At 52.9% G+C, this 24,290-nt stretch overlaps 1 protein-coding gene across 1 annotated transcript in view; it reads right to left on the reverse strand.

The window, feature by feature from the left end:
• Positions 1-8,740: 8,740 nt before the first annotated feature.
• The window catches only part of OAS3 (2'-5'-oligoadenylate synthetase 3), a gene marked incomplete at its 5' end in the record, with an annotated part of 41,796 nt that continues 26,246 nt past the window's right edge, over positions 8,741-24,290 (reverse strand). Inside the window, 11 exon segments of the mRNA XM_080649865.1 lie at positions 8,741-8,860; positions 9,926-10,082; positions 10,919-11,157; positions 13,123-13,301; positions 14,613-14,848; positions 14,850-14,902; positions 17,074-17,247; positions 20,049-20,190; positions 20,694-20,929; positions 22,108-22,286; positions 23,772-24,042. Of these exon segments, the coding sequence (XP_080505991.1) occupies positions 8,771-8,860; positions 9,926-10,082; positions 10,919-11,157; positions 13,123-13,301; positions 14,613-14,848; positions 14,850-14,902; positions 17,074-17,247; positions 20,049-20,190; positions 20,694-20,929; positions 22,108-22,286; positions 23,772-24,042 (1,956 nt within the window). The 3' untranslated portion in view covers positions 8,741-8,770.

Here is a 24,290-nt window from a genome sequence, read left to right on the forward strand (position 1 = left end):
CCTAGCCATCCCTCTATTCATTTGCTCATCTAAACATTCACCTGTGACCGTACCCTCTGCCCCTCCCTCATTCCTCCTACTCACCCATCCCTCCATCCCCAAATACTGGATTCTGTCTCCGTGGCAGGCACTGGGCTATGTGCTGAGACATAGAGAAAACCAGAACAGCATAGTCTAGTGCAGTGGTCGGCAAACTCATTAGTCAACAGAGCCAAATATCAACAGTACAACGATTAAAATTTCTTTTGAGAGCCAAATTTTTTAAACTTAAACTTCTTATAACGCCACTTCTTCAAAATAGACTCGCCCAGGCTGTGGTATTATGTGGAAGTGCCACACTCAAGTGGCCAAAGAGCTGCATGTGGCTCAAGAGCCGCAGTTTGCCGACCACAGGTCTAGTGGGAGAGAGAGAGGCAAATCAAAGAATCGCACAAAGTGTGATTACAGAATGTTGCAAGAGCCATAGATGTCCTGAGGGTCTCTAACAGGGATCTTACTGGGTCTCGGGAACCAGGAAGGGCCTCTCAGAGGAGGTGACGTTTCAGTGACTCCCCAGAAGATTCATAGTCTTAGTAGGCTAAGCAGAGGAAGACCGGAGGGAACAGGGATGCACAAAGGCCCAGGGGTGGGAAAGAGCTTGGTGTGTTAGAGCAACAGAGAGGAGGCCAGAGATGGAGCAGGGGTGAGTGTGGGCAGGGCCACCACGTGGGGCCCCAGACACCCCAGCGTGGGTTGGGGAGTTTTATCCTAAGAGCCACGGGGAGTGACTGAAGGGGCGGCCCCACCTTCAGAAACGCTGGTTCAGCTGGCCTGGGAGTCTAGGCTTCAGTAGTTTGGGGCCAACGGTCCTTTCTTGGATTGGGGGGCACGGGGAGGATTGAAACCGAGAGAGGGTTCAATTAGCCCATCTCCTGATAATTGGGCCAACAGTACAAATGGGAGCTCTCAGCTTGTATTGGGCCATCTCCTTGTTTATACAACCAGAGATATTTATTGAGCAACTACTATGTGCCAGTCACCAGTCTGGGCACTGGGGACAGAGCAGTGAACAAGAGTCCAAAATTTCTGCCCTCCTGGTGCTGTCATTTTAGAGTGTGTGTGTGTGAGGGGGGGGGGAAGGGAGGGATAGAGAATAAACAAACAAGTTCATAAGTAAAATACATAATCCTATATAATAAAGATGTAATATGCAAATTGACCCTCATGCCCTCACAAGATGGCTGCCTATGACCAGGCTGGCAGGGGGGTTAGGGAGGGATAACCAAACAACTGAACAGCAGGCTGCGTGGGGTGACCAGGCCAGCAGGGGGTTAGTGAAGGGTGACTAAACGACTGAACAAGCAGGCTGTGTGGGGCGACCAGGCTGGTGGGGGGGGGGGCAGTTGGGGGCCACCAGGCCAGCGGGGGGGGGGCAGTTGGGGGTGACCAGGCCAGCGGGAGGGACAGTTAGGGGTGACCAGGCTGGCAGGGGGAGGGCAGTTGGGGGCAATTAGGCTGGCAGGGGGGGCAGTTGGGGTGACCAGGCTGGCAGGAGGGGAAGTAAAGGTTGACCAGGCCAGCGGGGGGCAGGGCAGTTAGGAGTGATCAGACCACAGGGAGGGGGCAGTTGGGGGCAACCTGGCTGGCAGCGGGGGGCAGTTAGGGGCGATCAGGCTGGCACACAGAGGCAGTGAGGGGCGATTAGGCCGGCAGGCAGGTGAGCAATTAGGAGCCAGTGGTCCAGATTGTGAGGGGGATGTCCGACTGCCAGTTTAGGCCCGATCCCCAGCAGTCAGACATCCCCCAAGGGGTCCCGGATCGGAGAGGGTGCAGGCTGGGCTGAGGGGACCCCCTGTCCCCTGTGCATGAATTTCGTGCACCGAGCCTCTAGTTTATCATAAATTGTGAGTGCCCTGGAGGAAAATGGACATCTTAGACATCGCTGGTGGGGACGTAAATTGGCGCCTCCCTGTTGGAATACAGCCTGGCTTTATGTCCTAAAGCTGAGCGCGAGCAGGCCCCCTGGCCCAGCGATTCCACTTAAAGTATGGACCCTGGAGAAATTCCTGCCCATCTCCAGCAAGGGTCACATGGGAGAATATTTACAGGGGCTCTGCTCACGGTGCCCCCCATCATGAAGCAAACCCAATGCCCAGCTGTGGGAGAGCAGATGCATGAATTTCCACGATGAAATGCTCCACGGCGTCAAAATGAAGGAGCGAGAGCCACACAGCACAATATGGATGGATCTCAGAACAGCCAGTGCAAACGGCCCCTTACATAAACAAGATACCCTTTATATAAAGCTAAAGCAACTAATTATACACACGCACATGTCACAATACACTTCAAAAAGAATAAATACAGGATTCAAGATGAGGATGATGGTGCTGGGGTGACGTGGTGCTGTGGTGGGGGAACCACATGGTTAGATGTAGGTTACCGCCAAGATTCTGGTTTTCGTTTGGGGTGGTGGTTTCACAGGGTTTATTATTAAAATGAATCATTAAAAGCTGATGAGAGTGGGTTATGAACCAAGGACTATGTTTAATCCTTTTTTGTTCTGAACTAAAATAAAAAGGAAAAGAACAAGCAACAGGGGAGGGGGCTAGAGCATGTGGGATGGGGGTTTGCAATATTCAATCCGTCAGTCAAGGGAGGTGCCACTGAGGTGACAGCTGAGCCGAGACCGAGGAGACTTGAAGGAGGGAATCAGTGAACCACAAGCTGAGGACACAGCAAGTGCAAAGGCCCTGAGGTGGCGTGCTCTAGGCATGGCAGTGAGGTCTGTGGGCTGGAGGGAGTGAGTTAGTGTGTGTGTCCTGAATCAAGCAGGCTTAGGGAGAGAGAGAGAGGGGAGGAGAGAGAGGATGTTCAGGGTTCCCCAAAGAGTCCATATCCGGAGTCTGCTCTTCCCAGCGATATGCTGTTCAGTTTTTCCCTCGGGTTCCATGAGACAGTTCAGTTGCCTTGAGGTGGCTTAACTGGGTTGCAAGTTAGTTGAGTCCTACCTGGTTCAATGGCTGACCCTGTGGCCAGAAGCTCCTGGTGCGGGTTTCTTAGGAGAAAATGCAAAGTGGAGAGCAGGTGCTGTGCTGGGGACCACCACTGGGCGGTGGGCGGAGACCCAGGCCAGCACTGATGTGGTAGTGGAATGGGAACTAGCCCATTCATGGAGTGCTTTCTAGGCATCCTATTTATTATTTATTTTTAAAATATATTTTTATTGGTTTCAGAGAGGAAGGGAGAGGGGGAGAGAGAGATAGAAACATCAACCATGAGAGAGAATCATTGATTGGCTGCCTCCTGCACGCCCCCTACTGGGGATCGAGCCCGAAGTCCAGGCATGTGCCCTGACTGGGGACGGAATCATGACCTCCTGGTTCATAGGTCAACTACTAAGCCGCGCCGGCTGGGCTTGGGGACTTTATTAAGCAATTTCAGTCCTCCTAGGTAGTATTACAGATTTCACAGACGAGGAAACTGACGCCCACGGAGGTTGTGATATGCACAGTGAGCAGCCGAACCAGAAAATCCTTTGGCGCCCTTGACCCTGGGATAGGAGGTGTGTGGCCCATTTCCAGTGCGATGTGCCCTCATCTTTGGGTAACTGGGGCAGGTGAGTCCTTGTCCCCGCTCCCTCTTCTCCAGCGCGTGGGCCATCTGGAGGCCTGAGTGCAGCTGGGCAGGTGGGCACACAACATCCAGGACCGCTGTGTCTCCAACACAGAGGGAAGGGACCCAGAGGAAAAATGAGTGGGAAGGGACAGGGAAGTCTCTGGAGTGCTGAGCAGATCTGGTCCAACTTGGAGACAGGGTGAGAGAAGAGAGGAGAGGGAGGGAGGGAGGCAGGGGGAGAGAGGGAGAGGGGAAGAGGGGAAGAGGGGACCCTAGAGTTCCCCCCCTCTAGAAACTACCATTGAAATGACATAGGAATGGGTGCACAGCGCCCCCTCGTGGTCATCTTGGGGCCATTTTACTCTAATGCTGGAAGGATTTCCAGGTAATTCATCTTTATTTACTTTTTATTGTGGTAAAAACAAGTAACATAAAATTTACCATTATAAGTATTTCTTTTCTTTTTAAAAATATATTTCTATTGATTTCAGAGAGGAAGGGAGAGTGAGAGAGAGGCAGAAACATCAATGATGGGAGAGAAACATCGATCCACTGCCTCTTGCACGCCCCACACTGGGGATCGAGCCCGCATCCCCGGCATGTGCCCTGACCTGGAATCGAACCAAGACCTCCTGGTTCATAGATCAATGCTCAACCACTGAGCTATGGCAGCGGTGTGTTACTATTTCTAATTGTGCATTAAGTAGTGTTAAGCACATTCACATTGTTGTGCAACCAATCTTCAGAACTTTCTCATCTTGCAAAACTAAAACATTGTACCCATTAAACCCTAACTCCCCATTCCTCCCTTCCCCTGGCAACCACCATTCCACTTTCTGTCTCTGATTGTGCCTACTCTAGATACTTCATATAAATGGAACTATACAGCATTGGTCCTTTTGTAACTGGCCTTTTTCACTTAGCATAATGTCTTCAAGGTTCATCAATGTTGTAGCATGTTCAAAGTTTCCTTCCTTTTTAAGGCTGAGTAAGATTCCATTGTATGTAAACACCACGTTCTGTTCAGCCGTTCACCTGTCCATGAGCACCTGGGTTGCTTCCACCTCTCGACTAGGAATAGTGCTGCGATGAACATGGGCTTCCATGAACAGGTGAGTGACAGGCCTTGATTTCCATAGTTTGTGAGGGCGGGAAGGATGTTGGGGATCCGGCTCAGCTGGGGGATACTGTCTCCAGGGACCAGACATTGGCATGTAGGTGGGTGCTGTTTCTAGCAGCTGCTCAAGCATGTCATGGAGGACCCATGTTTGTTCTGGTGAATTGCCATACTGAGTGTGGCGGCTTTCGGGACTCAAGCTTGTCCCTTATCCTTGCTAAGTGACCATCGCACCTACAGACTTGATAGTGTGTTCGAGGCAAAGTAAGGGGGCCTTGTGTGGCAGTGGCCAACCGAGGCTGCCCCTGTGTCAGGAACACAGGAGATTTCTGGAGACCCCAGCAGACTGTCCCTCATGTCCCTCCGAGTCCCAGTGGCCAGCATGGAGGCTCAGTTGCTTAGAGATCATCTAATACGCCAAGGTTGTGGGTTGATCCCCAGTCAGGGCACATACAAGAATCACCCAATGAACGCATCAGTAAGTAGACCTTTCTCTCTCCCCCATCCCTGCTTTCTCTAAAAAATCAATAAAAATCATTATTAAAAAACCCCCACAAAGTTGTTTAAGGGCCACTGGCTGGCTTTTCCTTCTCTGCTCCTAGTGAGCACGTGGGCTCTATGTGGAACTCACAGATTGTTTAATGATGCCTCACGGCAGGGATCAGGATCCAAAATGAACCCCCTCCCCCGACCACGTTACCGGGGCTTCCGGCATGCCTCACCGGTTCCTAGGACCGGCCTGCTTCCTGCTCAGACGCATTTCATTCTGATACCACACGATGGCAGTCAAAGCCGGGCTGCTAAGGGCGGCTGCAGGCGTAGCCCACAGGTCCTGCAGGAGGAGGAGGAGGGAGATGCGGGAGAAGGACTGAGAACGGAGGAGGAGGGTGTGAGCGGAGAAGACGGAACTCCGTGGATGGCGCCCTGGAGCCGCACCCTGGGGCGGGGGCGGGGGGAGCTGGGATGCTGACTCTGAGTGCGAATTACCCCACGCAAGTGGGTTTACATGAGATTGTTAGAAATCCAGTATTTTCCTTTAACAGTGGGAATGGGGAAGCAAGGGGGAAATCTAAGAGAGCAAGAACCCTCTCTCCTCTCCCTCCGCCGTCCTCCCCCCCACCCCGCAGTCCTCCCCCCCCCCCGCCCCCCCTCTCCCCCGCAACACGTGCAGACATGGGGGAAGGCAGCTACCTGCAAGCCAGGAAGACAGCCTTCACCTGCGTTACAGCTTTTATAAGAAACCCGTGATCCAGCAAGCAAGCGGCTTCTCAGAGGCCTGTGAGCCATTCTAACAAATGATTGAAGCTGAGGAGGGGCTGGGGACCCCGATTTGTAACAAGTCGGTCAGGAACCCTGGAGGCCAGGACTCGTGACTGTGTCTGCAGGGGTGGCGAGCGGAGGGCGTCTTGTGGGACTGAGTCCTTAGCCTGCGGCCTCTGACATGAACTCCAGGTGGACTGTGTCAGAGGTTAATTGAATTATAGGACACCTGACCAGTGTTGGGGGATTGGTCAGTGTGGGGACCCCTCTCCCCAGTCTGGTGTCAGAAGAATGGAGGGCAGACTCCTCCCTCTCACACGTGACTTGCCCGCCGTGGGCACCGCTGATTCCCCACTGGGCCCAGCCCCCAGCTGCTCACTGCTGCCCGCCTGTGAGGCTGGTAACTGCCCCAACAAATGGCCACACATCCAGTGGCTCAGAACAAGGCGAGTTCATTACCTCGCAGTCCGTAGGTGAAAGCCCAGCAGGCCTGTCTGGTTTCTCTGCTCTGGGTCCCCCAAGCCCGCCATCAAGGGGTTGGCCGGGCTGTGTTCCCAACTGGAAGCTCTGGGTTCGCCTGGGTTCCGGGTTCGCCCGGGTTGTTGGAGTCCGTGACTGCAGGCCCGAGGTCCCTGTGCCATGCTGGCTGCCAGCTGGGGTCATTCTCCGCCCACCGTCCCTGGCTCATGGCTCTGCCTCTTCCTCCACTGGGGCTCTAACATCAGGTGCGGCAGGATCTCTGCTTTAAGGGCTGGGAGATTGATTGGGCTCACCTGAGTAACCCAGGACACTCCCCATCGCAAGATCCTTAACTTTGCCACATAAGGTAACATAGTCGCAGGTTCTGGGGTTAGGACATGGACATCTTTGGGGGTTAGGGGGCTGTTATGGTGCCTGACACACCCCTACCTGCCGCCCCAAGCCTCCTGTGGGTTTAGTGGCCTTCTCTCTTCCCCTGTCAGTCATCTGCTTGGCTTTCGCATTCTCCCATTATTTCGGACGTTATCATGGCCAGGCCCTGGGGAAGGGTCTCTTTTCCAGAAATCCCTCGGCCCCCCCCCCCCAAAACTGAGCCTTTCCCCTTCTCCTGGTGATGCCTTCCCGCTCCATCAACTGACGCTTCCTTCCTCAGAACCAGAGATGTTACCCTGGCAACCCCAGCCCGCCCCGCAGCGAAGGAACAGGGGCCTGGATTCGGCTCCTGTCTGAGGAACTCCACCCAAGGCGAGCAAGCAGGGCCCCACTGTGCCTCTCGGTTGGGTCGGGCCACTAGGATCCTCACATCCTGCTTCTGCTGACTTCCTCCCACCAGGTCCCGCTCTGGGTGGCCAGCTCACACAGGGAGTTTTTTTCACTTTCCCGGCTCCGAGGCTCATCCTGGCACTGATGCCAAGACATAGAGCTGAAGAACCCAACCGGCCTGGCTCAGTGGTTGAGCATCGGCCCATGAACCAGGAGGTCTCGGTTTGATTCCCGGTCAGGGCACATGCCGGGGTTGCAGGTTCGATCCCCAGCGGGGGGCGTGCAGGAGGCAGCCGATCAATGATTCTCTCTCATCATTGATGTTTCTCTCCCTCCCTCTCCCTTCCTCTCTGAAATCTAGAAAAATATGTTTTAAAAGAAAAAAAAGAAATAGCACTGAAGAGTGACAACATTTCGCCTGCTCAGATGTGACCCAACTCAGCCCGAGGAGCTTCGTGGCAGGGCAGCTGTGGCTCCCCAGCATACAGGCTCCAGAAAGTCCTTTGACCCACGAATTCTCCCCACTCCTGGTCTCGTTCATGGTCTTCCCATCAAACTCCTCCCAAACTCCTCCTGGGCCATTGGCCACTCGCCATGTGTGGCCCTGCTTCTAATCATCTCTGACTTTCTCTGATGTAGTGGGGCCCTCAGTGCCAGGGTAACTGCGAGTGGACTATGGGCCGGAATCTTGACCTTTAACCCACTTAGTTGGATTCTTGCTCTGTTCCAGGTTCATCTCCCTTCGGGGTAAGAGGGCACACCCTTCCACCTTCTGTCCTCCTTCTCCTTCCTTTGCTGATCTCTTCTGAAGTCTGTCTGGGCTACACATTTTCTCTGGAGCTTTTGACTTTCTGACTCAATTCCGTTTGTTTATTATTAGCCTTCTTTTGGTGGTGGTTTGGCAAAAGTACTTAATGAATGGTGCTGTGTGCCTGGCGCCAGCAGGACCACCGTGTCTGGCTGTCCTTCTAGGGGTGCTATGATGAAACCGTGGATCTGGGAGGTGACGGTCTGCCCCCAGCTGCAGGTCATCAAATGGTCTCCTCCATTGGTCATCTCTGCCCAAACCATTTGTTTCATCAGAAGATGCAAAATGGCGGCTTCTAATGTGTCATCCCTTTCACGTATAGTAAATATATGCACAGGTTGGGTTTGCGTCCAGAGGGAGGGGGGTGAGGTGGGAGATTATGAAAGCAGGATCACTGACTTATGGGAACCAAGGGGCAGGTCAAGGGCTTCGCTCTCAGAAGATGGAGAGAATCCTCTTCTAAAACTTGAAGGAAAAGGAAGGAGCTAATGGGAAAAATACAGATGAGAGCAAATATTTTTAATAAAGAAGGCCACTCACGGAGAGAGAGCCCAGCAAGGCGAGCGTTTATGAGACTTCCTGAGAAGGACATGGCAGTCTTGATTAGAAGAGGCGTCCAAGAAACCAGGAAAGGGGGAGGGAGCGGGGGGAGGGAGGAGGAAGGGATCTGGGATATGCGTTTACACAGTGAACTGATTCTTCAGAAGCAATTGTCAGGTGACCTCCAAAAGTTTCTCCTAGCATTTTCAGTCTAGGATTCCACGACTTCTGTATGAGAACATCTCATTGACAACAGGACGGACACCAGCCCCACAACTCCCTGGTGTCTGCACTGTCTGGAAGGAAAGAAATAGATATGTGAGAAAAACACGTGCTCTAAGCATTAAAAACCCCTTGGTTAAAAGGGTCAGAAAAAAAAGGAGAAGGAAGTGTATCTGAGAGGGTAAAATATTATCAGGGATAATTTTGGGGTGCTTGTTGATAGCACAGATCTTGATAACTAAAGTTGACCCTGGAGTGGAGTGGCGGGGGGCGGGGGGGGGGTCTCTCAGAGCAGGCGATTTTGCCCCCACAGGACGTGAGGCAATGTCTTGAGACATTTTTAACGGTCACAACTGGGTGGCATCAAGTGGGTGGAGATGGGATGCTGCTCAGCATCCTATAAGGCACAGGACAGCCCCTGCGATAAAGAATTAATTACCTGGCTACCTGCCCAAGATGTCACTCGTGCTGAGGCTGAGAAACCCTGCTTTGAAGGACCTTGAGTAAGGTCCTGGCGGGAGAGCCAAGTGTACCTGGTGGTAGGTATCCTGGTAAGCGGGGCACTATGAGCAGGTGTGGCAGACTCCTGGTTGCTGACCCAATCCCATCCGTGGCCCCCCCGCCCCTCCTTTTGGAGTCACTTTTAGTAATAGGTGCCATGTGACCGTTCTGGGCATTGACATGAAGAGAACTTGCTGGATGAGGCTTCTGAGAAGATGCCCCGAGTAGGTACCTTTCCCTTCCCGTCCTTCCTGCCTGGACCGTGAATCTGCCACCTGGAGGCACGGAGGCCCTGTCCAGAGACATCGTCACATCTAGGGGGTAGGGACCAGGGATGCCGCTCAGCATCCTACACGGCCAGGACAGCCCCCACCACAAAGAACGGTCCAGCCCGAAAGGCAAATAATGCCGCAGCGGAGAAACTGCTCACGGGAAGCACCATGGAGCTTTGGGAGAGTCCTGGGTTGCCTGCCCTAGGATTCCTTATAATGGGAAGAAACACAAACAAACAATGCTTAAGCCCCGGATCTGTCGTTTGTGGTTGAATAAATTCCAAGTTGCGAGAGCAGGAGAAGCTCTTTGATCTAAGCCTGTCACAGAGCAATCCCCAGACGACATGGCCTTGAGGCTATTCTTACGGGCACTTTCCACGATGGGACGGGACCTCCTGTTCCATCCTTGAAGCAGAGAGAGGAGGACAGCCATTCGGCAGCTTCATTCGCCAGACGATGCCAGCACCAGCGGTTCCCTCCGCCCACGTCGCCAGTAGGATCGGCCGGGTCCAAGATCACAGGCCTGGGCGAGGGGTTGATGCGTTAGGGGCATGCTTCTTAGCGTCAGTGGTCTCAGAGTTGGGGGCCCAGTCTCCTCTCAGCAGTAAAACAATGTGTCCTTATTACTTGGATGTCAAGAATTCAAGTGTGCTAATATTGTGCAAAGTAATTTTCTGGAATTAAATAATAATTGTCGAAAATGTTTTGAAAGCTACTAATTATTATATACGTGAAGGCATCATACCAACATCTCCTCCATGCCTGGCCAACTGAACGATGATGCATAATTATAACCCAATAGAAGGTTACTAAGTCGGCCACCCCCATGGTAGGCAACCCAGGGCATCCTGTTCTCTCTTTCTTCTTCCCTAGACTCTCTCCATACTCCTTCCTTTTCTCCCATTTCCTTTTCTTTTTCTTCCGCTGTTTTTGTCCCTGGCTGGTGACTCTGAGCAGATGAACCGAGATGCCTTCTTATCCCTGAAGGATAAAGGTTTTGTGGGATGCGGTCCTGAAAGGGTAGGTAAAACCTGACAGTAACAAGCCTGTAGGATCCGTCAGCCTGTGAATGACACCGTTAGTTCTCAGGAACACACTTGAACCACCTCGCAGGCCTGCTAACCAATCCCTTTTCCTTGTGACTGAGAAAGATGGATGCCACGCAGGGGCCTGGAGCCTGGGGCCTCCTCCTGTCCATTCTGGGTGACATTTCCTCCCACCTCCCTGGGGCTTATCTCTGCAGGAGGTTCTGTTGGGTGGCACCGCCTCCCTCCCCCCAGCTTCGCGGAGAGCCCAGTTGGCGGAGGTGGGGTTGGAGGGAACCAGGTTAAGGAAAGGGTAGGGCATGGTTCGGTGCACCTGGGTTTCTGGAGCTGGCTCAGCAGGAAGTTCCTCACGGTCTCATTCTCGAAGTTGTAGTTGACCGTCCAGAAGACACAGAGCTGCTGATACCGTGTGACCAGCTCCAGGACCGTCCGGAAACCTTGGGCGGTGTCAAAACTTGTGGCCCCACTGCCCTGCTCCCAGGCGTAGATGGTGAGCAGCTCCAAGGCGTACTTGGGGGGCAGCGACCCCTTTTTCTTCAGTCTCCTTTCACACTGAAGGAAGAGGGAGATTGTCAGATGATACTGGCCGAGGCAGGGAGGTGCACTGTACATTAAGGAGCCATGGCAGGGCAGCGAGTCCGGGAGTGGCCTGGGGAGGTGTGAGCAGGCTGTGTGGGTGGGAGTGGTCTGGGCAGGTATGAGCAGGCTGTGTGGGTGGGAGTGGCCTGGGGAGGTGTGAGCAGGCTGTGTGGGTGGGAGTGGCCTGGGGAGGTGTGAGCAGGCTGTGTGGGTGGGAGTGGTCTGGGCAGGTATGAGCAGGCTGTGTGGGTGGGAGTGGCCTGGGGAGGTATGAGCAGGCTGTGTGGGTGGGAGTGGTCTGGGCAGGTATGAGCAGGCTGTGTGGGTGGGAGTGGCCTGGGGAGGTGTGAGCAGGCTGTGTGGGTGGGAGTGGTCTGGGGAGGTGTGAGCAGGCTGTGTGGGTGGGAGTGGCCTGGGGATGTGTGAGCGGGCTGTGTGGGTGGGAGTGGCCTGGGCAGGTGTGAGCAGGCTGTGTGGGTGGGAGTGGCCTGGGCAGCTGTGAGCAGGCTGTGTGGGTGGGAGTGGCCTGGGCAGGTGTGAGCAGGCTGTGTGGGTGGGAGTGGCCTGGGCAGGTGTGAGCAGGCTGTGTGGGTGGGAGTGGTCTGGGGAGGTGTGAGCAGGCTATATAGTGTGAGTGGCCTGGGGATGTGTGAGCAGGCTGTGTGAGTGGGAGTGGCCTGGGCAGGTGTGAGCAGGCTGTGTGGGTGGGAGTGGTCTGGGGAGGTGTGAGCAGGCTATATAGTGCGAGTGGCCTGGGCAGGTGTGAGCAGGCTGTGTGGGTGGGAGTGGCCTGGGCAGGTGTGAGCAGGCTGTGTGGGTGGGAGTGGTCTGGGGAGGTGTGAGCAGTGCAGGTCTGCAGGCATTCACTTAGCCTCTCCCAGGCAGCACGGGAGGCTGCTCTGTTGTGATTTGGCCATCATGACTTCCTAGAGTTATACTGTGGCGACCGCGTGCTGACACCCCACCGCGTGCTAATGATGGGGCCGGGCATTTTGCCGACGCCATTCCTAACCTTCCCAGCCACCCCACAAAGCAGGCGTGGTGACTGTGTGTTTAGATGAAGCCACGGCTTCGGGAAGTGAGTGACCTGCTCCAGGTCAGCCGGTAGCCTCAGCCCTCGGAGCACCCTGCGGCTGGCGGGGTGTGGAGGGATCTCTCTCATGTTCTGGGCTGGGAGCCACAGAGCTCAGGCTTCAGCTCAGGTTTCGGGGAGCCCGACACAGAAAGGAGACAGTTTAGCAAGAATGGATATCATGCGGGGTGCCTGCTGTCGAAAAATACTCAGAAACGACCCTGTCTGCAAGACATGATAAAAGTGAAGGCGGGCCCTGGCTCAGTGGATGGAGTGTCGGTTTGTGGACTGAAGGGTCCCAGGTTCGATTCCTGTCAAGAGCACATGCCTGGGTTGCGGGCTCCATCCCCAGTAAGGGGCGTGCAGGAGGCAACCAATCCACGATTCTCTCTCATCATTGATGTATCTATCTCTCTCTCCATCTCCCTCCCTCTCTGAAATCAATAAAAAATATATTTAAAAAAAAGTGAAGGCGGGCTAACCAATACTATAGAAAATGCAGCCCCTGGGACCACCTGTAGCTGCCACCTGCCTCCAGGAGATGGCACCAGTGTCTGTGGGTTAGGGGCTCGGAGCAGCAGGAAAGCTGGGCTGGCACCTTGGAGGCATGTAAGCCCATGGCATCTGCCCTGCAGGCAGGGTCACTGGCATCCTGCAGAATGCTTTGGGCGGCAGAGCAAGGGCCAAGGAAACCCCAGGCAGCAGCTTTGATGGGAGGAGGTGCTCTGCACCCAACCCGACTCCATGGGGTTACTGAGGGGGGTCCTCCACAAAGGTCCCCAGGGTGAAGGTGGCTGGGCCCCAGCCTGGCAGAGTGTGGGCGCGCGGGGACTCGGTAAGTGCTGGCTTCACCGTCCCATGCAGACCTGCTTGTACCAGTGCTTCACCAGGCGAAGTAGATCCTTCAGCTTGGTGGGCCGGGAGCTGACGAAGTCTCGCTGCAGCTCTGTGAAGCAGGCAGAAAACTCGCCCCCTGGGGTGTCTGGGTGCTGTTGGTACTGAGCGATGAGGTTGGTGTAGACTCTCCAGAGAGGTCCCAGCTTCTCTACGTGGGGGAGAGAGAATGACATGATGCCTCAATCTACAGAGACAGGAAGTAACAGTTTCAAAACATGCTTGACAACTGTAATTCAATTCTGGGAAACCAGTTTGAATTCTATTAGTGTACTTGTAAGATATTGGGAGTATCTCTAGAGTAATGATATTACAAATGATGTGGTCTGTATCTTTACTAGTGGTATTATTATTATTATTATTATTATTATTATTTTTGGTTAATCCTCTCCCCAGGACACTTTTCCATTGGTTTTTAGAGGAGCGGAAGGGAAGGGGAGAGGCAGAGAGAATATCATTGATGTGAAAGAGCCACATTGACTGGTTGCCTCCCGCACGTGCACCGACTGGGGGCAAGGAGCGAATCCACAACCCAGATATGTGCCCTTGACTGGGAATCGAACCTACGACTCTTTGGTACTCGGATCGACACTCTAACCACTGAGCCATGCCGGCCAGGGCTCCTTGGGTTCTTTCAATACCCCGTTATGTTTCTGTCACCCATGAATGGAATTTGTAAGGGACTTTGTTGTTCTTGTTAATCCTCAGTCTAGGATATTTTTCCATTGCTGTTTCAATCTCTCTCTCCCTCTCCCTTCCTCTCTGAAATCAAATCAAACACACACACACACACACACACACACACACATAAAATAAAGAAAAATAAGAAAATGTAAGGTACACTCAGTTCTCCCTTATCTCCAGGGGACACTCTAAGAGGCCTCTATACTATGTACTTCCTGTACATACAGAACTTTGCATGTGAAGAAAGCACTTCATGCTTCTCTCTTGCATATCTGAATGACCAGCAACGCCACTCTTGGGCTCTGGGGACATTATGCAGTAGAAAAGGGTGACGTGGACACAGCACTGCGATACAGCGCTTGGTCTGATAATCTAGATGGCTGCTAAGTGCCTACCAGGCGGGGAGCATAGACAGCGCGACATGGGGGACAAAGGGAGAAGTCACATCCTAGGCCGAATGGAGCACCATTTCATCACGCTCCTCCGAATGGCATGCAATTTAAAACTGATGAGTTGCTTACTTCTGGAATTTTCCATTTAAATTTTCCAACCATGGTTGATCATGGGGAACTGAAACTGGGGAAAGCAAAACCATGGATGGGCGGCGGTAGGTGGGGGGCGGTGCTACTTATCCAGGGTGTTGCTGCCATTACTCATGCCACCTGTGGGGGCCCTGGCCCCATGACCCATTCCTGAGTCTTGTGGCTTTCTCTCCACCCCCCTCCCACCATCATTCCAGATCCTTCCTCCTCCAGGAGCGAAGGCGTGGGGGCCTCACCCAGCGCATTAAATGCCGGCAGCACATCCATGTCAACAGGGCCGTGGAGGTGTCTGGATTTCAGAGAGAAGCTCAGCACCCTGGGAGCCTCCCATTTTGAGATCTCAAACGTCACTTCCAGGTCCTGCTCGGCCACGAGCTGCTGATAGGCTTCTAGCTGCTGTTTGATCTCCTTGATGACGTCGTACCGCTCAGCTCTTTGGGAGGGGTAGCTGGTCATCGAGTCAACGAACACCAAGGTCGGCGTCAGAGCCGGTCTTGAGGGCGGTGCCTTTGCCGGACGACCCTGCCTAGCGAGGACAGGCAGGTTGAGACACAGCGAAAACCCCCCTCCCCCCGCCCCCCCGGGCTCCCACCGGTGGGACTGAGTCATGAGATTCCAAGTCGGGGTCCAGTGAGGGCTGAGTCCCCAGCAGACTGTTTGCTTTTTCACACGAACAGAACGATGGGGTTCCGAAGGCGGCAATTCTCCCACCCTTAGAGGTGCTTATGTACACTCACGGGTTGGTTATAAACCACCCACGTCTCAAGTCAACGCCCTAACCACGTCCCCTAACCCAAAGCGTACTTCACGTTCAGTTCCTGTGACCTGAAAGAAATCCCACTGGATGCAGTCATTGTGTTGACATGTCTCATCTGTTCCCTGAGGCATTGTTTTCTCCTGCAATCCGGGCATCGTTGGGTGAATATTCATAATTTAGATACCGGGTTTGGCAAACTTTTGATAAGGGGTTTCTCCACTTCCTCCTTCCTGCCTTTTCCCCACCCCACCCCCTTTCCTTTCTCAACAACTCTGTGAAAATGTAAAACCTAGTCTAAGCTCACGGGCCCTGGCTTGACAGCCCCTAGGGGAGCTGGCAGGCCCATTCAGTGTTGAGGGGCTCTGTCCGTAGGCACAACCCCTTGCCTGCTGGGCTTCTCTGAGGGTCAGTGGGGGAGATGTAAGAAACAGGCCTCTGATTCATCTTCACGGAAAAGAAACAGCATGTGGCCAGGCGGTTACTGGATCCCCAGAGCCAACAGGATGTGGGGGGTGGGGAGAGGGTATGAGAGCTGTGCTCTTGGCTGAGAGCACATTTTCCAGGAAGATTCCCCTACACAAAGGGAGGTGGAGACGGCTAGGAAGGTCTCAGGCCAATATTTTAAATGGCCCAATGGGAGACAGCAGGACGTAGGCGGCATATAGGAAACAGGTGACCAAATAGTACGCAGCCAATGAGGAACCGGAGGAGGGACTAAACAAATAGGCTATGTTCCCTGCCCCACGTGTGTTCCTGTACCATGGGTGCTCTTTCAGGAGAGGTATTAAAAGTCTCATTTTTGCCACGTTTCTGTTTCCCAGGCCGTCACTTGAAATTCGGACAGGTGAGCCATTTCTCACGGAGAAGCCAGCTGCCTCACAAAGGACCCTCCCAATGCTGGGCTTGGCATCAACTTCCATCCTCACGGCCCTGGCTGCTCCTAGAAAGCTCATTCCGTGTGTGTGTGTGTGTGTGTGTGTGTGTGTGTGTGTGTGTGTGTGTTTTAAAAAGAGATTAAGGGCGAGGGAGAGAGAGATAGAAACATCAATGATGGGAGAGAATCATTGATTGGCTGCCTCCTGCACGCCCCCGCTGGGGATTGATCCTGCCACCTGGACATGTGCCCTGACCAGGAACCGAACCCTGACCTCCTGGTGTATAGGTCGACTCAAACACTGAGCCACGCTGGCCGGGCTCATTCCATTTTTGTAGAGAAAAGGATTCTTTTACCCACAGGTAGTGAATGCCTGGCTATGCGGGTGAGGGGCGAGAGGGGAGTATTCTGTTTCCTGTATCCAGATCGTCCATTAATCCCTGTTCCAACCCAATTCATTCAGGCAGACACAGGGAAGAGTGTCAACCCCTGGCCTTCAGGTCATGGACAAGCGTGATCCGATCCACGGAATCGCTAGCCCAGCTGATGGGAGGAACCAGGCTCCAGTCACTGAAGCAAGAAAGAGGTCACTCTGGTTCATTATACACACCAAGCTTAGAATCTTCCGTGGTTTGAATGGTGGCCCTGCAAAGGTAAGTCTGCGGGGATGCGATCTTATTTGGAAAAAGGGTCTCTGTAGATTTAACTAAATTAGGGATCTGTGGGCCCTAAATCCAGTGACAAGTGTCCTTAAGAGAAGAGAAAGGGAGAAGACGCACAGAGAGGAGAAGGTGACTGGAAGATGGGGGCAGAGACCTGAGGGATGCAGCTACAAGCCCAGGACCGCCACGGATGCCGGCTGCCCCAGGAAGCTTGCAGAATCGAAAGTATGTTGTTAATGACGTAAGCAGTCCCTCGGCACCCTCCCCCCCACCCGGAGAATCAGCGTCCTGGTTGCTGCCCTCCCCAGCTGCCCTTCCTCATCCTTTGCCTCTGCTGGGGGACAGCGCCAGCCACTGCTTAGCATCTTGCTGGTAATCCCCGTGAAGAGACAGGCAGTGCTCACCTTGATGGGCTTCTGAACCTTCGTAGCTGAGTGCTGGAAGCAGATTTCTTTAAGAAACTTCGAGATGATGCCAACAGCTGTCTTGATCTGAATTTTGACATTTTTCGTGGGCTGGAGAAAGTCCTTGATGAATTTATCCAGATGGTGGCCTGGGGTCTCGTGGAGCGGTGCTGGCTGGGGGCGGGGGAGGGTGGAAGAACCCTATTGTGAGCGGCCCCCTGCCAGCTGGCCCCAGGTTTTCTTCCCGTCTCTCCCTCCTGCTCTCCAACCAGGTATCTTTGTCGTCCTTACCTCTTATAGTGACACTAGAGGCTCGGTGCATGAAAATTCATGCACTGGAGGGGGGGTACCCTCAGCCCACCTGCACCCTCTTGTAGTCCAGGAGCCCTTGGGGGATGTCCAACTGACAGTGTGAGGAGCGGGCCTAAGCCACAGTCTGGCCTCCCTCTGTGGGAGGCGACAGGCAGGCCGGGCGGGCCAGTCACCGCCCCCCCCCTCCCATTGCCGTCCCCTCCCTCTGCCTGCTGGCACCCGCCTTGGCTGGCCTGGTGCCGCCTGCTCACAGGCCCCGTCCCCCACCCACCAGTCGTTCCGCCACTCGGTTGATTTGCATATTAGGCTTTTATTATATAGGATATCCCAGGGACATATTTGAGTTTAGGGCGTACCCAGAAACGATACTCGCCCCTAGGTGAGAACTGAATCCCAGGGGTCCTTCATGCCCCGGACTCCACACTGTTTCCAGCTGTGGCATCGTCGGTCACTTTTCAGCTTCCCCTCCCCTCTGTCCCTCCCTCCTTTCCCTGTTTCCTGTGCCTATGACAGATTCCTGATGGTCACACTCCTTTCTTCCCCAGGTTCTGTCGGCTTCTGTTAAACATGCGGGGGCCCAGGGATTGGTTTCCAGGGCTGCCGTGACAAGTGACAACTGGGTGGCGTAAAGCGACACAAGTTCCTTCTCTCACAACCTGGAGACTAGAGATCCAAAAGGGAAGCGTGGGCAGGTCATGCTCTCTCTGAAGCCCCCAGGGAGGCCCTTCCTGGCCTCTTCTAGCTTCTGGTGGACCCGTCACCCTTGTGGCCCTTGGCCGGTACGCGCGTCACTCTGACCCCTGCCTCTGCAGGCACATGATCTTCCCCCCCTGTGTGTGTGTCTCCTTTTTGTTGTAGTTGTTAATCCTCACCCCTGGATATTTTCCCATTGATTTTTAGAGAGAGTGGAAGGAGCGGGGAGAGACAGAGAGAGAGAGAAACATCCATGTGAGAGAGACACATCGATCGGTTGCCTCCCTCACGTGCCCCACCGGGGCCAGGGATTGAGCTTGCAACCGAGGTACGTGCCCTTGACTGGAATCCAACCTGGGTCTCTTCAGTTGGCAGGCCGACACTCTGTCCACTGAGCCACACCGGCCAGGGCTCTGTGTATCTTCTTATGAGGACACTGGTTATTGGAGTCAGGTCCCATGCGAGTCTAGGTGGCCTCATCTCAACTAATGACACACACACACCCACTGTCCCACCAAGTGTGGACAGTGCTAAACACGGGCACCTCGGTGACGGGCATCTACGTGGAGGGCATTGAGGTGGAGTGCACGGACCATTTTTGCAGCTTTTCTATCCATTTGAAAGTCTTCAGAATAAAATGTTGGGAGAAACATGTTTTAAAAAGCTGTCTTAGGAGGCTGGGAGCAAAGACCAGGGGTCTGGTGAAAGTAGGGGGAGGGGTGCAGGCACAGGGGTGACCGCTCAGAGGGTCCCGATCCTTCTGCATCCAACTAGGGGTTTCCTGTTCACAGGTAGCTTCACCTCTGGGGCCCAAGTTCACTTACATCTACATTTACACCCCAGACCTTTGCTCAACTGGCCCTCAAGTTTCTGTGCAGATAGAATACAGACGCTGCCTCCCCTCATTTGGGTATAAAGGAGTCCCGTTCTGTGAAATGTGGCATTTCGTTGACTTCTCTGGCCTCACTGAAGGGTTTGTGTCCCCTCGCCCCGCCCTACGACCCCAAGGAACGCTTTACGGAGTCAGCAGTCTAACCCGAAAAGGTTCTCATGGGATTGCCTTTCTCTGATAAGCTCTGGGCGTGCAGGGGGTTCTGTGGCGATCGATTTGCTTCTCCTCTGGGGGACGGAAGGGGCAAAGTGAATGTCTCGGGTTCAAAGCCGGCCCCTCAAATAGTTCTCCTGTCTCCAGCCCCCCTTCTCCCTCTGGCCCTGCACACTTGCTCGAATGGCGCTCAGAGCCTGTCCCGGCACCCACAGGGGTGAGAGTCACCCACTTCCCTTGGGCTCTGCTCCATTTCCTCCGTCACCACCTTCCCACCTGCAGAAATAAATCCAAATCTCTCACCTGCAGGTTCCCTCCCCCTTTGCTTTCTGTTCAATTTTTCTTTACCATCATTTTCTTGGAAGGGGATTGAAGTATGTCCCCTCAAAACATACGTTGAGGTCCTAATCGATGAATGTGAACTTATCTGGAAATAGGGTCTTTGCAAGAGGCAATCGAGTTAGATGAGGTCATTCGGGTGGGCCCTAATCCAATTCGCCCTGGGTCCTAAGAGAAGAGGAGAGAGGCACCAAGACAGACAGCATGGAGGGAAGAGCTTGAGAAGACACAGAAGGGAAGGCCATGAGACCATGGAGGCAGAGACTGGAGTGATGCTGCCACAAGCCAAGGATTGCTGACAACCACCGAGTCCGGGAGAGGCATGGAAGATTCCTCCTCTAGAGGCTTCAGAGAGAGCACAGCCCTGCCAACACCTTGAACTTGGACTTCTAATCCTCCTAATCCTCAGGACTGTGACAGCATACATTTCTGTGGCTTTAAGCCGCCCAGGGCATGGACTATGTTACAGCAGCTCTAGGAAACGGACACATGGTGATCTCGAGGAAGACTGCAGCCTGGGTGGCGGGGGGGGGGGGGGGGGCCTCCCTGAAGCATGACAGGAGCTATATTTGGAACGCCCTCTCACCAGAACATTCCAAGATGGTCCAGGTGACTCTCTCAGGCTGGGACAAGATAACCAGACTTGAGCTTCTTCTTTTAGCAGTTGCCAGCACGTCTTATCTTTGCTCACCATATTGGTGGGGTCAGTTGGATCCAAGATTACTGGCCTATGAATTCCATTAGATTATAAAAAAAAAAAAAATCAGTTGGGCTGCTTGTGGGAAGAGAAATCAGTTTTAGGGAAAGAGGCCTAGACTGGGCTTCTGGTAACTCCTGTGGCTTCTCTCAATTGCTGAGGTGCTTTGTCTATGATGTCCAGCCTCTCTGGTCCCGTGTTCTCTGGTCGACAGAGAGAGGCGTTCCATTAATGATGTAAAAAGATGGTCTCTACCTGCAGACCTTTCTTCTCTCCTAGCCTCTTCCTTCTGTAAAGGGAAACACCTCGCAAGCGTTTGTCGGGGCACAGAATGTGATGATGGTTGGTAATGTGAGAGCATGGGTCAGGGTTCCCTCCCTCAGACAGACCTCTCCTTGCTTCCCTGCCCAGTGCTGCTGGCATCCGTGCGGCGCACCCCTGGCTGGAAAGGACAGGGGTGAGCGCTCATTCTAAAGGGGTACAGTCTGGCATGCAGATGGAGAGGGAAAGAGAGAGGGCCATGGAGGTTGGTACCTTGATGATCGGATCTGGCCCAGCATGACGTTCCGGACAGTCTCATCCTCAAAGTTGTAGTTGACTGTCCAATAGACACACAGCTGCTCCTGCTGCTCGATAAGCCCTAGGACAGTTCTGAGGCCTTGAACGATATCAAAGTCTTCCTCTCTACACCCCTCTTCCCAGGCATAGACGGTAAGCAGCTCTAGAGCATATGAGGGTGGCAGGGATCGATGCGTCAACCGTTTCTGGCACTGTGGGAGAAGAATGGGGCAGCAGCTAATTTAGAGACCCAGTTCTTCCCATGTCAGGGCTCTGAAATCAAGAAACCAGCTCAGCCGGTGTGGCTCAGTGGTTGAACGTTGACCCATGAATTAGGAGGTCACGGTTCAATTTCCAGTTAGGGCACAGACCCTGGTTTCAGGCTCGGTCACTGGATGGGGTGTGTGCGGGAGGCATCCAATTGGTGTTTCTCTCTCTCCCTCTCCCTTCCTTTCTCTCTGTAATCAATAAAAACATATTTAAAAATAAATCTTAAGTCAAACCATTGTAAGTCAAGGCCCATCTGTATCTGGCAGTATTTCCTAAAGTTAAATATGTAACTATTCCTCATTGTGGACACACATATGCATACATATACGCCATGTGTATATGTATGCACACACACATGTTTTCATATACATGTACTTTATAGCCCAGCAGTTCCATGCCTGCATATTTACTCAAGAAAAAGGAGTGCTTGCCCAGCTGGTGTGGCTCAGTGGTTGAGCGTTGACCTATGAACCAAGTGGTTCAATTCCTGGTCAGGACACAAGCCCAGTTTGCAGGCTCAATCCCCAGTAGGGGGCATGCAGGAGGCAACCAATCAATGATTATCTCTTATTATTGATGCTTCTCTCTCTCTCCCCCTCTCCCTTCCTCTCTGAAAGCAATAAAAGAAAATGTATAATTTAAAAAGGAGTCTCAAATTTACAAAAACACATGCAGGGAATACCCATAGGCACATAATTCATAATAGCTCCAATTTGGAAATGCCTCAAATGCCCATCAGTAGTAGAATGGGTAAACGTGTGGTATGTAACACAACGGAATATTATAAAACAATGGAAAATGACAGCCACACGTATGGACAAATCTCTCAGACATGATGTTGAACAGAAGACAGCAGACACAACGTACATACGGTCAGATTCCATTCATCTCAAGTTGAAAAGCAAGCAAAAGGAATTTGTGGTGACAGCTATTAGGATAGTGGGCTGTTTGGGGGAGTCTTAACTGGGAGTGGGCTTGAGGCCACTTCCTGAGTTTTGCTTAAAACAATATAAAATGCACCGAGCTGTATACTTAAGATTGTTGTACTTTACTCGATTGCAAGCTATTGTGACCCAAAGGAAATGGATGCCAGCCAGAGGTAATGCAATATGAAACTTACCTGTCGATACCAGTCCTTTACCAAGAGGATCAAATCCTTCAGCTTTCTGGGATGGTGGTTAAAAAAATTCTGCTGGAGTTTTGTGAAGCAGACTGAGAATTCACCGGGGCTGGCTTTTGCCTTGTCCAAGGCTCTTTTGAGGTCTCGATAGGTCGAGGGGCTGGGCTTGCCACTTAAGTCTGGCAGGAAAGAGAAAAAGGACTTGGAAAGTTGGGTGTGGTTTGATAGCCAAGTGCTTCCTCTGTCAGAGGCCAGGTATGTTTGCTTAAAAGGTGAGGAGTGGCTTGCCCTGCTTGATGCTAGATGAAGTCTAAAATGACCATCATGCAAATGCTATGGCGCTGGCTGAAGACAAGACCAGTGAGAGCAAACAGAGGAAAGGAGAAACAGGTATAAATGATAAAGAAGGAGTTCCAAATAAGTAGGGAAAGATGGTTTCTTTGAAAAATGGCACCTACACCTGGAAGAAAATAAAGTTTATGTATCACATACAATATATTCCGCTATTGAGCCCATCCAGTGAATGCTCCAGTTCAGAGTCAAGGGTACAGGCACCTTGAGGAGGCAGGTGCAGGCAGGTGCAGGCAGGAGCAGGCAGGTGCAGGCAGGTGAAGGCAGGTGAAGGCAGAGCCCTGGAGGCTGGGATGGATGCCAGTTGGCAGGTGCGCTCCCCACAGCACTGAGCCTGTAAGGTAGGGTGATGCAGGGCAATGGCTCTCAGACTGGGGTGCCAATCAGAATCCTGCTGCACAGCTAATAGGAACACAGGTACAGGAGCCTCCTGTGTCAATGAGGCAGATGAGTGGATTAAAAAACTGTGGCACATCTACACAATGGAATACTACGCTGCGCTAAAAAAGAAGGAATTCCTACCATTTGCAACAGCATGGATGGACCTGGAGAGCATTGCGCTAAGCGAAATAAGCCAGTCGTAGAAAGATAAATATCACATGATCTCACTCATATGTGGGATATAATGATCAACATAATTTGATGAACAAGAATAGATCCAGAGACAAATGGTAGAGGGAAGGGGAGAGGGTTAGAGAGCAACCAAAGGACTTGTATGCATGCATATTAGCATAACCAATGGACACAGACACTGCGGTGGTGGGGGCTTGCCCAGGGTGGGAATGGCTTGTGGGGGGAGGGTCAAGTGGGGAAAAGGAGACATATGTAAAACTTTATACAATAAATAAATTTTTTAAAAAGTCAATGAGGAGCCCCAACTGGTTTTGCTCAGAGGATAGAGCGTCGGTCTACAGACCAAGGGTCCTGGGTTTGATTCAGGTCAAGGGCATGTACCTTGGTTGCAGGCTCCTCCCTAGCCCAGGCCCTGGTCAGGGCTTGTGCAGGAGGCAACCAATCGATGTGTTTCTCTCACATCGATGTTTCTCTCTGTCTCTCCCCCTTCCTTCCACTCTCCCTAAAAATCAATGGAAAAATATCCTTGGGTGAGGATTAACAACAACAATAAAAAGTCAATGAGGAGATGGGGAGAAGTCCTAGAGAAGAGAGAAAGCCAGTGTAGGAGGGACTTCTCCGTTGAAGGCCTTCTTCGGAAAGCACCAAAGGTATCCATCCACCATCCCTCTCTTTGACTTTGCTCTCTCAACACACCCCTCAAGACCCATACCCACCCCCACGTACTCCGGAGGGCTCACCCAGAGCATCGAAGGCGGGCAGCACGTCAAAAGTGACGCTCTGCCATTTTGTGGACAGCCGGATGGTGAGGCCACCGCCGGGCCTCTGGATCTCCATCTTGGCTGTCAGCTTCCTTTCGAGCTGACAAGCTTTCAGCCGCTGCCACATTTTGCTGAGGATTTCACATCGGTTTTCCTTCTGATCCTGGAATTTTTCAAGGTCATTGATGAAGATGACAAGGGTACCATCGGAGTTGCCCCTTAAGACCGTTTTCCGGCCATAGGAGCCACCCTGCCAGGAACAGAGAAGCAGGTGTGAGAGTCTGGACCCTTTGGGGGTCACGGCACTCCCCAGGAGGCAGTAGTGCTACTTCACTTGAGAAAAAGCCCCAAATGTCGCCAAAGTCTTAAAGTTGAGTGGCAGGCATCCATTGGTCCACCCAAAGACCAGGGTGCCATAGCAATGCTTTTCATACCAGCCCCAGCCTGGAGGACACGCCAACGGATAAATGCGGTGTATCCACACAGTGGAATTCTATA

Source organism: Plecotus auritus (assembly GCF_963455305.1).
Source record: "Plecotus auritus genome assembly, chromosome: 13".
In the NCBI taxonomy this organism is placed as follows: Eukaryota; Metazoa; Chordata; class Mammalia; order Chiroptera; family Vespertilionidae; genus Plecotus; species Plecotus auritus.